This window comes from Mandrillus leucophaeus, unplaced genomic scaffold, assembly GCF_000951045.1.
Source record: "Mandrillus leucophaeus isolate KB7577 unplaced genomic scaffold, Mleu.le_1.0 Scaffold124, whole genome shotgun sequence".
Classification (NCBI taxonomy): Eukaryota; Metazoa; Chordata; class Mammalia; order Primates; family Cercopithecidae; genus Mandrillus; species Mandrillus leucophaeus.
This window is the reverse complement of record NW_012100765.1, coordinates 2,778,876-2,789,748: the sequence shown is the minus strand read 5'-3', so window position 1 is coordinate 2,789,748 and position 10,873 is coordinate 2,778,876. Positions and strand designations below refer to the sequence as shown.

The 10,873-nt window shown below is 46.5% G+C and overlaps 1 protein-coding gene across 1 annotated transcript in view; it reads left to right on the top strand.

The window, feature by feature from the left end:
- The first annotated feature begins 5,669 nt into the window (after positions 1 to 5,669).
- BOD1L2 (biorientation of chromosomes in cell division 1-like 2) overlaps positions 5,670 to 10,873 on the top strand; it is a 6,702-nt gene continuing 1,498 nt past the window's right edge. The window contains exons 1-2 of the mRNA XM_011971746.1: positions 5,670 to 5,754; positions 6,368 to 6,475. Of these exons, the coding sequence (XP_011827136.1) occupies positions 5,670 to 5,754; positions 6,368 to 6,475 (193 nt within the window). The remainder of the gene's footprint in view (positions 5,755 to 6,367; positions 6,476 to 10,873) is intronic.

Here is a 10,873-nt window from a genome sequence, read left to right as displayed (position 1 = left end):
TGACCCCAAAAGTGACTTAAAACAAAAATTAATATTTATTATCTCACACAGTTTCTGTGAGTCAGGAACTCAAGAGTGGCTTGGCTGGTTAGTTCTGGCTTATAATCTCTCATGAACTCGAATGACAGTGGGGACTGCAGTCATCTGAAGACTTGACTGGGCTGGGGGATCTGCTTCCCAGATGGCTCACTCTTGTGACCAGCAAGCCTGTGCTGGCTATTGGTAGGTGCCTCAGTTCTTTATAACACTTGGATCTCCCCACTGGGCTGCTTGAGTTCCTCACAGCATAGCAGTCAACTTCCTCCAGAGTTAATGATCCAAGAGAGAGCAAGAAAGAAGCTGAAATGTCTTTTATTACCTAGCCTCAGAAGTCATATGCCATCCTTTCTGGAAATATCCTACTTAGCAGTACGGGTCAGCCTTATGTGGAAAGGGACTACACAAAAATGGGAATACTCAGAGGCGAGAATCACTGGGAGCCATCTTGGAGGCTGGCCACCATATTAACTTGTCTGAGTCTTCACCCTGTCTTCTACCCATGGTAGCAGTATTTTTCTAAATGTCGTTTTGTGTTTTCCTCAAGATGGTATTAATGAAAGGCATTTAGCAAAAACAAATACCTACCCTTACCTTACCCTTACCACACACACATACACCAACGCTACCAACAACAACCTTCCATGGTGAAAATAAACATGGTAAACTATGTTGGGAGATTCGCAATTCACTTGTGATAATAAAAGTTTTGAAGTACACTAGTAAGGAGATGTGTTTGAACTCCCAGCATTTCTTAAACTCATTTTACATTGAATTCTCCTTCAAGGAATATATGAGACACCCTGACCATAAGGGCATAATTTGATAAAGGTCTTTCTGGGGTTGTTCCATGTTAAGGGCAATCTGTCTTTAAGTTTGGGAGCCTGCCCAGGGAGGTTTCTATGGCTCTGTGACATTTTTGTGGGAATTCCAGTGGGGTGGAGGGGACATCTGTGTTAGAAATCACCTACTTCCCCCACCCCCACTAATAATTGCAGTTCCAATACTAACCCTTCATTCCCAGCAATGATAAGACTTTAGGCAAAAATTATCCAAAAATTAGTTGGGGATTATCCTATCACCCATTTTGTTTTAGAAGAAGGGTTTTCTTCTTGGATGTCATATTCGTTGCATTTCTCCTTAATAAAGAAAAGAGAACGTGGTGGTAGCAGTCTTCCTGAATTACCTTGGGTGTCAGGGAAGCAGAATGGCATCGTGGTCAAGCACACAGACGCCGGGGTCTGAGGCCTTCACTTCCCAATCCTGCTGTCGCATGCATAGCCTGAGTAAGCTTGGGCAAGTCCCTCTAACTTGTTTATGGCTCAGTTTCTTTTTCTGCAAAATGAAAATAAAATAATAAAACTTACCTCACAGAACTGTGAGGAGTATGCGAGCTGAAACTGATAAAGTCCTCATCCTGTACTGGTGCTTTCCCATGGCAGAGTCCCAGAGAGCACTCAACCATGAGTTCTCATGTAAGAGAAAAGGTAGACTAGAAAAGCTGGGAGTTCTACCATCACCACAAAAAACTTACTATCTCTGAGTTGCCAGAATAATAGAGAAGCAGGTGAGAAAGTCTCGACCTGACAAGAACTCAGGAAAAACTAAGAGATAGAAGAAGAATTCAGCAAAGAACCAGGAATTAGGAATGGGCCCGTGAAAGGGCAGGTGTGTGTCAGGAGTATGTTGGATGTCACGGGCACCAATTTTCCAGTGACTTGGTGACTTTATCAGTGCATACGAATGGTTCAGCCTTATTATCGAATTGCAGAGTTAAAAGAAATGTCACAGATTAGCCAGCCTGAAGCCTCATTTGACAGTTAAAGGAACAGAAAACTACACCGGGAAAGCATGCCTCCAACAACCCATGGACTGTCAGACATGAACCCAGGCTCCTGGTGGTGGGGCCTGGACCGTTTTTTTGCAAATAAAACATGTCCTATGTGAATTTTAACAATCTCCTGCTAAGACAAAATTTTCCTGATAATACAGGCCCCATAGCATTGTCTTGGATGGATGCTGTGTGCTCTCTCAAACCCAGATTCTAACAAGTATCATGGGTCAACTCTCACAGTCATTGAGTGTCAGAATAACTGTCTACCAAGGGTGGGGTTAGAACTTCATAGTTGCCAAACTGTGAGGGAAACCTGTTCTATGTGTTGTTATGATAACATGGATTTTGTTTTCTTTAATTAACTTTATTGAGGAATAATTTACATACATTAAAACACAGATTGTAATTGTGAGTTTAGAGAAATGTATATTCCCAAGTAACCACTACTTCAGTCAAGAATTAGAATATTTCCATCACCCCAAAAAATTATCTCATGTGCCTTTGCAGTCAATCACCTCCCTCTGCCCCATACGCACGCCCCCAGCAAACACTGATCTGATGTGACATTAAGTTCTCGGTCAACCGAAGTTGGAATAATCCTGGCTTGCCCCAAGCACTGCTCTGGTGCCCTGGGGAAGAAAGGGCAACTCTGCGATCTGCTTAGGAGACAGAAGGAGGAAGCAGTAAAGTTGCAACGCCCCTTGTATGTCAACTAACGCCCAAATGACAAGGGATGAGGTGATCTGACAAGACTGGAGGTCACTGTGGGCCAACACAGTCAGGGAGGTCTTGCAGGTCTGAGGAGGGTCTGTGGAAGGTGGTAGGTGTGGATGGCTTAGTGTGAGAAGGGAGGGACAAGGAGGAGGTCAGGCAGCCCAGCAGGGGAGGAGGCAGCCAGGAGCTGACCTCAAACGTTCATTGCCCTTTCGTGAACTTGACGAGGAGTCCTCGGCCAGAGGCGGGTGCAGGATTCCTGCTGAGCAGCTGCAGGATGCGAGTGAAGTCTGGGATAGGAGGATCAGGTTGTTTCTATCATTATTGCATAATACAGCATATGTTGCATTAACATACATTATTTACTAAATAAATGCAGGTTTAAAAAAATGTCGGACTATGATCCTGCTGCCCTTTTGCTTTTGAAAATGGCCTTGGTGCCTCTCAGCCCTTGGCCAGCCCTCCTGGGCTTCAGGGAGCTTGGGAGTGTGAGCATTTGCCAAGCCTTTAATGACAGGGGCCCATTAGAGCACATGGCTGGATTCCTGGAACCACCCATTAGATTAAGAAATGGAGCCGGAGAATTAGCTTGATGCATGCCCTGCCAAGCAGGGACCCTCGTCCTCATGGTGGTGGCTCCCTGGAGGTTGAAGCAGATGGGGAAGCTGTGTCCAGGTCATTACCGCTGTGTCACCAACAGCAGGCGGGCTCTGAGCAGCCCTCCCCACCCCACCTACTCCCATGCCAGGCAGTTCAATTCCTGTGGCCACCAGGGCCCACGCTGTCAGTAGCAAAGGGCATTACACAATGAAGAAAGGGAGGAGAGGGGCAGGCATGTGAAATCATGAACAGAAATGAGAACCTACCCCATGCCAGATACTGGACTAGAGGGAGGGTCGGACACCATTCCTGCCCTCAGTGAGGGTGATAGAGGAGGAATGAGGCTGGTTAATATCCTATGGTAGGTGAGAAGTAATAAGGGTCCTATTATGGGCTACATTTTTTCCTCTTCAAATTCTTCTGTTGAAGTCCTAACCTCAGCACCTCAGAATACGGCCTTGTTAGGAGATAGTCTTTACAAAGGTAATCAAGGTAAAGAGAGGTCATTAGGGTGGACTCTAATCCAATATGACTGGTGACTTTGTAAAAAGAGGAAATCTGGACACAGTTAGGTATAGAAGGGAAATGACATGAAGAGACACGGGGAGAAGATGGCCCCCTACAAGCTGAGGAGAGAGGCCTGGGACAGATCCCCTCACAGCTCTCAGAAGGAACCAACCTTGGAAACATCTTGATCTTGAACTTCCAGCCTCCAGAACCGTGTGACAATATATTTCTGTTATTTAAACCAGGGGTCCCCTTGGTACCAGTCTGTGCCCATTAGGAACCAGGCCACACAGCAGGAGGTGAGTGGCAGGGGAGTGAGCATGACTGCCTGAGCTCTGCCTCCTGTCAGATCAGCGGTGGCATTAGATTCTCACAAGAGTGTGAACCCTATTGTGAACTGTGCATGTGAAGGATCTAGGTTGCACGCTCCTTGTGAGAATCTAATACCTGATGATCTGTCGCTGTCTCCCATCACCCCCAGATAGGACCGTCTAGTTGCAGGAAAACAAGCTCAGGGCTCCCACTGATTCTACATTATGGCGAGTTGTATAATTATTTCATTATATATTGCAATGTAATAATAATAGAAATAAAATGCACAACAAATGCAATGTGCTTGAATCATCCTGAAACCACCTCCACCTGCCCTGGACCAGCCCGTGGAAACACTGTCTTCCACGAAACTGGTCCCTGGTGCCCCAGAGTTTGGGGACTGCTGCTTTAAGTCCCCAGTCTATGGTAGTTTGCTACAACAGCCCCAGGAAATGGATACAGACCCTATGGGAGAACACCTGAAGGGCCCTTGAGCCAAATGAGGGGTCAAGAAAGGTCGCCTGGATTGAAGAATGTCTAGGCTGAGACCTGAATGACAAACAGGAGGTTTCCAGTGGGGAGGGGAAGGAGTAGTGTCAGTGAAGAAGGACGAAGGGACTTCTGGGTAGAGGGCCTGGCCAATGGCCCTGCAGTTGCGGGGACCCTTTGGGAATTGCAAGTCTGTGGGACTGGGGACAAACCTGAGTCAGAAACCCAAAAGAGGGTGATACGGTTTGGATGACTGTCTCCTCCAAATCTCCTGTCGAATTGTGATCCCCAGTGTTGGAGTGCAGCTTGCTGCGAGGCAAATGGGCCACGGGGGTGGATCCCTCGTGAATGGCTTGGTGTCCTCTCTGTGGTGATGAGTTCTCACTGTATGATTTTAGTTTAAAAGAACCTGGCACCTCCTGCTGTCTCTCCTGCTCCCTCTCTCACCAAGAGCCACGCCTGCTCCCCCTGCCTTCCCCCTTCCAGAAAAGCTTCCTGAGAGCCCAGCAGATGCCGGTGCCATGCTTCTGGAACAGCCTGCAGAACCATGAGTCAAATAAACCTCTTTTCCTTTTAAATTACCCAGTCCCAGGTACTCCTTTATAGCAACACAAAACGTACCAGTGCAGAGGGCATCAAATGTCAAGGGAAGGAAACAGGCCTGAGGGCGGGAATGTCCAATGCAAAGCAGGTTGCTCAGCATGGGTCTCTGGAAATTCTTGGAAATGCCCCTATCTTCTATCGGCAGCTTCCTCCCTGGATTCTCACTTCAGACAGCAAGGTTGTAAACCCGGGCCACTGACCTTGTCTATACATATGTCACTGTAGATCAAGAACAATTTTTTTTTCCCCTGTAGTGATTGATTTATGTGGGTCTCTTGGATCGGGTTAATTGTCAACAGTGTGAGCTCCTACTGCAAGACAGGGAGTGGGCTTATCAGCACACTGTGTTACCCACAGTTCTTCAGACTGAGAGCTGCAGATGACGCAATCCTATGTTGACTTGCTCCTGGCCCTGCAGGGCGGTTGGGCTCACCTGCCCACAGACAAGGCGTGATGACTGATTGCGTTTTGTCAGTAATCGGCTTGACATGGAGCCAGCAAACTCCCAAAGTTAGATTAGGAGGTGAGGTAATTGGTTGAGGACTTTGGATTTTAGTTTATTAATGTCCAAACAATGGGGAAGCTTTCTGAATGGAAACAAGCCAAAATATTTGGCCTTCAAAATCTCTTCCGGGGTCATGGAGGTCTGCTGGTTAAGGGTGGGGCGTGGGTTGAACAAAGCCAGTGGGTGAGATATATCTCCATGAAAATGCACAAAAATCAGTGCTGCTGCCTTGTTGGTGAAAAAAACAAGAAAGGAAATGCACAAAAAGTGGAACATCATGGGATGCTGAGAAGGCAACACAGCACTTGCTTGGAAAATGAGTGAAAGTAGAAGGCTGTTAAAACTCAGAGTTTAGGCCTGCAGTTTTTTGTTTCTTAGGAAGGTCACATGAGAATGAGCGATGAACTTTCTCAGGGCCAATTTCTGGACAGTGGATCCTGTTTTATCTTTCAGAGAAAGGCAGGGACTATTCTCCAACGTTTTGTAGGCTGTCAAGAGGGAGGATAAATCTGAGACTGCCTTTAAATACTGGGTTTCAATTGCTTCCTTCCTTCCCAGGGCAGATATACAGTCTTCTGGTATGATTTAATGTCCAAACTCAAGCGACTGCTGTGCTTCTGCAGGATGGAGACAGCACTTTGCAATTATTTTTGTGTTCTCTGCAGAAGACAAGGGTCAGCCCCCAGTAGGGGGACACTCAGGGCTGATGGTTCTCTTAGGGAGGGAAAGTGAGAGAGCATGGTCACTGCTGGCCTGACTCCCTACAGCTTCTGGGTTTGGGAGAGACCTCGCTGTAACCATCACCACCACCTTCATCATCATCATCATCATCGTTGTCGTCTGCTGCTACTGTTGTGCTAGAAGGGGTGGAAGTGGTAATTACTCATGCTTTCTCCCCTCTTGGTTTTAGCCAACTAAGGAGCTAAATGAGATCAAAGAGTCAATTATAGTACCCAAAGCATTGGACTCTCTGGAAAACTGGGTAGCAAGATCTTTCGTGTGGCTCTTCAGTCTGAACATACACATCCAACTACATTCCTGCTAAAGAGAAGCAGACCTCCCTCGTGGTTGGAGATGAAGCCAGGCAGGTCTAAGAGAACCAGCAAGATATGTCCATGTCCCACTCAAGGATTCTGCTCTTGGCCAATGTGGCCTAGTGGATTTGCCTGGCTCTCCCTGATCTCACCAAGCAGATAAGTCACTCTTCCTCTGGCTGAAGCAGCACACGATGGGGGCAGTTGGGGGAGAGACTGGAAAAGTATATTCCAATACTGCTCTCTTCTAGGCATGGGGCAAGGTGGAAATGTAAGCAGTGGAGTCATAAGCATGTCCCTTTAATAACTATGATATTTGTGATCACCTCCTAGATGCCTGGTAGTTTGATCAGGATAGTGCAGTCTACACCTGATTAATTTAAGGTGGTTTTGCTTGCTGATGAGGGCCCAGAAACCATGGTTTTACAGTTCCTCTAAATTGTCACCGGCTCCCTAAGTCAAGCTTTGGGCTAGCAAAGGCTTTTGTTCTTGTACAGTTATCAGCAGGGGCCATGACTGGCCACAGGCTGAGTCTGCCCTGGGTAGTAGAGGTCAGGAGCTGGGAAAGGAGAGGAATTGTCTTTAGTTTAGTCTTCCATGCCTCTGACCAATGAGATTGGTTCAAGGATGAGGACTGATCCAAGGTAGACCAAGAGATATGATCTTGAAACTTCTGTTGGAATTTCTCTTCCTCAGAACTAGCAACTCTTCTATTGGTGGCAGTTGCTGACTATGGGTGACTGCAGCTGCTCGGAGAGCCCTGTTAAGACATCTAGTCTCGGAGGAGAGCCAGTCAGGAGGAAACCAGAGATCAAGTTCTGATTATTGTGTTCCAGTACCTGGATCCCACTATGCCTCAGCCAGAGAGACCTTTGGGTCTTTAAGTGAGCCCATATATCCCCCCTCCTTTTTTAAGCTGGGTTTCTGTTGCGTGCAACCAAAAGTCTTGGCTAATGCATTTGTGGATCTTTCCAATGGAATAAACAGTGTTTAGATCATTGATTGTAGAAATAAAGCAGGAAACATACACACATAGTGAGATATGAGGATTCTCCGAGCCTCTATGATCAAAAGTAGCCCACTCCCACCTTCAAGCAGAACTGGAGCCTCTGAGGTTGCAAGTATATTTACTCTTTGGAATTTTAGGATTAACTCCAGGAGTGGTAGCTGAAGCTGTTAGCAGCCAGAAACATTTCAGTTTGAGTTGATCAGTCCAGGTTTTTCATTTATCTGGAGTGGAGAGAATGGGGCTGGAAAGGAGTGAATATGTAGAAGGTGCTTTGGTATTTGGGGAGGAGCTAGGAAAGGCGTAGGTGATGTGGTCAAGGTGACTGGGGAGGAAACAGAACGCAGAGGGTTAGGATGGGGGTGGAGGGGACACTAAAGATGTAGGAAGAGATGAAGGTGGAAAACACCAAAAGTTTTACCCGTAGAAAAGTCACAAGAAGTATAGCAAAGACAAAGTCTTCCTGAGTCATAAAGGCAAGGGTCATCCCTACCCTTGAACAATACTGGTCTAGGTGCCCACATAATACATGAGGAAAATTGATACTGATAAAGACTATTAACTGTTTCTTGCCAGGTAAGATGCAGAATGTCGTCCCTCCTAGGCATCTGTACTTCTATGTTAGAAGCTATGATATGAGATTATTGACAGAGTCGGTAATATTTTCTTAGTGAAATACACAATCTCTGAATTACGCTAAGGATCATAGAACACTCCGGTATCTACATTTCAGAGTCTGACACTAGCGTGATTGCAGGTGTGGGAATAGCGAGTGGGAAGATGGTGTGATCTGTGTGATTGTGGGTGAGTGTCGTGGGGGAATGGATGTGGTCTGAGTTATATGGCATGTCCCTGTGTGTATCCGTGTGTGTAGCTGCAGTGGGAGGCACTGGTTTGAATCAGCATGGGGCTTGCCTTGTCCGACAGGCAGCTGTCAGCCAAGGGGCACTTCCAGTTGTAATTGAGAAATGGCAGTGTGCTATCTCTCCCGGAGCGGGATGATAGTAATTAATTGTTCATTGATCCCTGCAGGTCAGCTAGAGGTCAGAGAAGTTACTCTAGTGGCCTTCTAGTTTGCCAGGCAGCCGGGAGCAGTGATTTGAAACCTCAGTGAGAGGTGAGAACTGTCCTGTGCCCTACACCCTGATCCAAGGTGATGGGATAATTATGGTAACTTAATGTCTATGATTACAAATAATACAAGTCAGCTGTTCAGAAAAACTGTGCCAGCACACTATTTAAGACTTTTGGAGGAGGTGGAGAAAAGGTGTTTGACAGTGGATATTTTTCAGCACAGAATGGAACGCTGCAATAGGATTGTTATTATCATCACTTTCAAAAGCTTAGGTAAATGTCCATCTGTGGGTGAGGCTGTGAGTGGAGAACCCCATAGATCTCATCTCAGATCCACATAGGTGATTCCATTCTAAGAGAACTCCTGCACAATCTGAAGGGCTCGTGCACAGTGAGGGGATAAATGAAGACTCAGTTCAGGCTCTAGCACTTCTGCAAAGTCTTCTTCCATCTGCCACATTCTCCTAGCATTCAGTGATCTCCAACAAATAACAGGGACACCCTCCTTTCTTCTGTGCAGTCTTCATTCTGCAAATATTAATGGTGCCTGTCTTTTGTTCCAGACACCATGCTAGGTGTGCCTGTTGCATCCAAGTTCCCATGGAGCCTGTATATGTCCTGAACGTTTTTCTCTGTCAACATCTCCCCTCTCCAACTAGATTGTAAGCTTTTCAAAGGCTGACCATGTTGCCTATCTTAAACAACAGCCACAGCAAACATTTATTGAGTGTTAGACTGGCCTGGGCACATGGAAAGCTCCATAAAGCTTAGCACAGGGTCACATCAACTAGTTCCTCAATAAAAATTGATTAGTTAAAAAAATATGGAACCGACTTGTTCAGCTAATCATGGGGATGGTGAGGAGCATAGGTGGGGGGTTGCTATGGTGAAGTCTTGGTAGTTTCACTGTCTCCTGTGGGATGAGATTCAGAATGATGTCCCTCTGAGGCATCTGTACTTGTATGTTAGAAGCTATGGCGTGAGGTTATTGACAGAGTCTGTTGTGTAAACTTTCTTTGCGAAATATACTATCTCTGAGTTATGCTAGGGCTTATAAAACAATCTGGTGTCTACATTTCAGGGGCATTTTAATCGAGGGAAGTGAGTGTTGGGGTGAAATCAGGGATCTGCTTTTCTTTTGAAATGTTGATAGAAGGTTCTTTCTGTGCACCTGCACTTCTCTATTGGATGGCGCTGGATGTGGTTGCCTTTTGTGGCTCTTGGTTGCAATACAGTTCTCTTGTTGAAATGACCTCCCTCTAACTGATGCCTCCGCCCTAGGCTCATCAATGGCTACCAAAGCCAATGGACACCTTGTGGAACACAGTGTGGCATTTCACCCATGGCCTTCATGAAATGTGCCCTTTTGCAGTTTATGATTCAAGGCTCTTGTAGTTTTCCCTCCATCTTTTTAGTGTTGTTCTCAGTCCCCCTTCATGGGCTCTCCAGGTTTTCCTGTATCTTTTCTAAGTTCTCCCTTGTGATTGTCACCTATAGTCTCTATCTTTAGTGAGATAGATGTCTCTCCCATTCCAAGTTCTCCATTGTAATTGCCACCTGTGTTCTCTATCTTCAGTGAGATAGATGTCTCTCCCCAGCCCCGAGTCCTTGTTTCTTTGGACTTCATAGGCAGATGTCTGCACCGGAATAACCCATACCCATCTTAAACTAGTAAATAAAAATGGAATGCATGATCATGTCTCCATCTCCCATCCTCACCTCTATACCTGTTCTCCATTTAGCAAATGGCACCTCCATACACCTGCCCAAGTGAGAAGCCTGGGGGTCATCCTTGACCCTCTCCTTTCCCTCGCCTCTCACCCGGTTGGTCTCCAATCCCTGGGATGAGTCTATCTCCTAAATATCTCTTGTATCCCTGTTACCTTCTTCACCTGCCAGGCCACCAGGATCATTCACTCCTCGCCATCTCCTTCGTAGAGCATTGAAATGGTTGCTGAAATTGTCTCCCTGTTTCCCCCCTTGCCCACTCCCATTTGTTTCCCACCTCCCTCTTAGAGATCTTTTAAGAAATACAGATTACGGTTCCTGCCTCACAATGCAAAGGTCAACGGTGACGCCATCTGGGGCGCGCTTGGAATCCAGCAGGCGGTTGTTGCCGCGTCTTCCGCAACCTCCGCGGCCTGGAGCTGGCCTCCCCC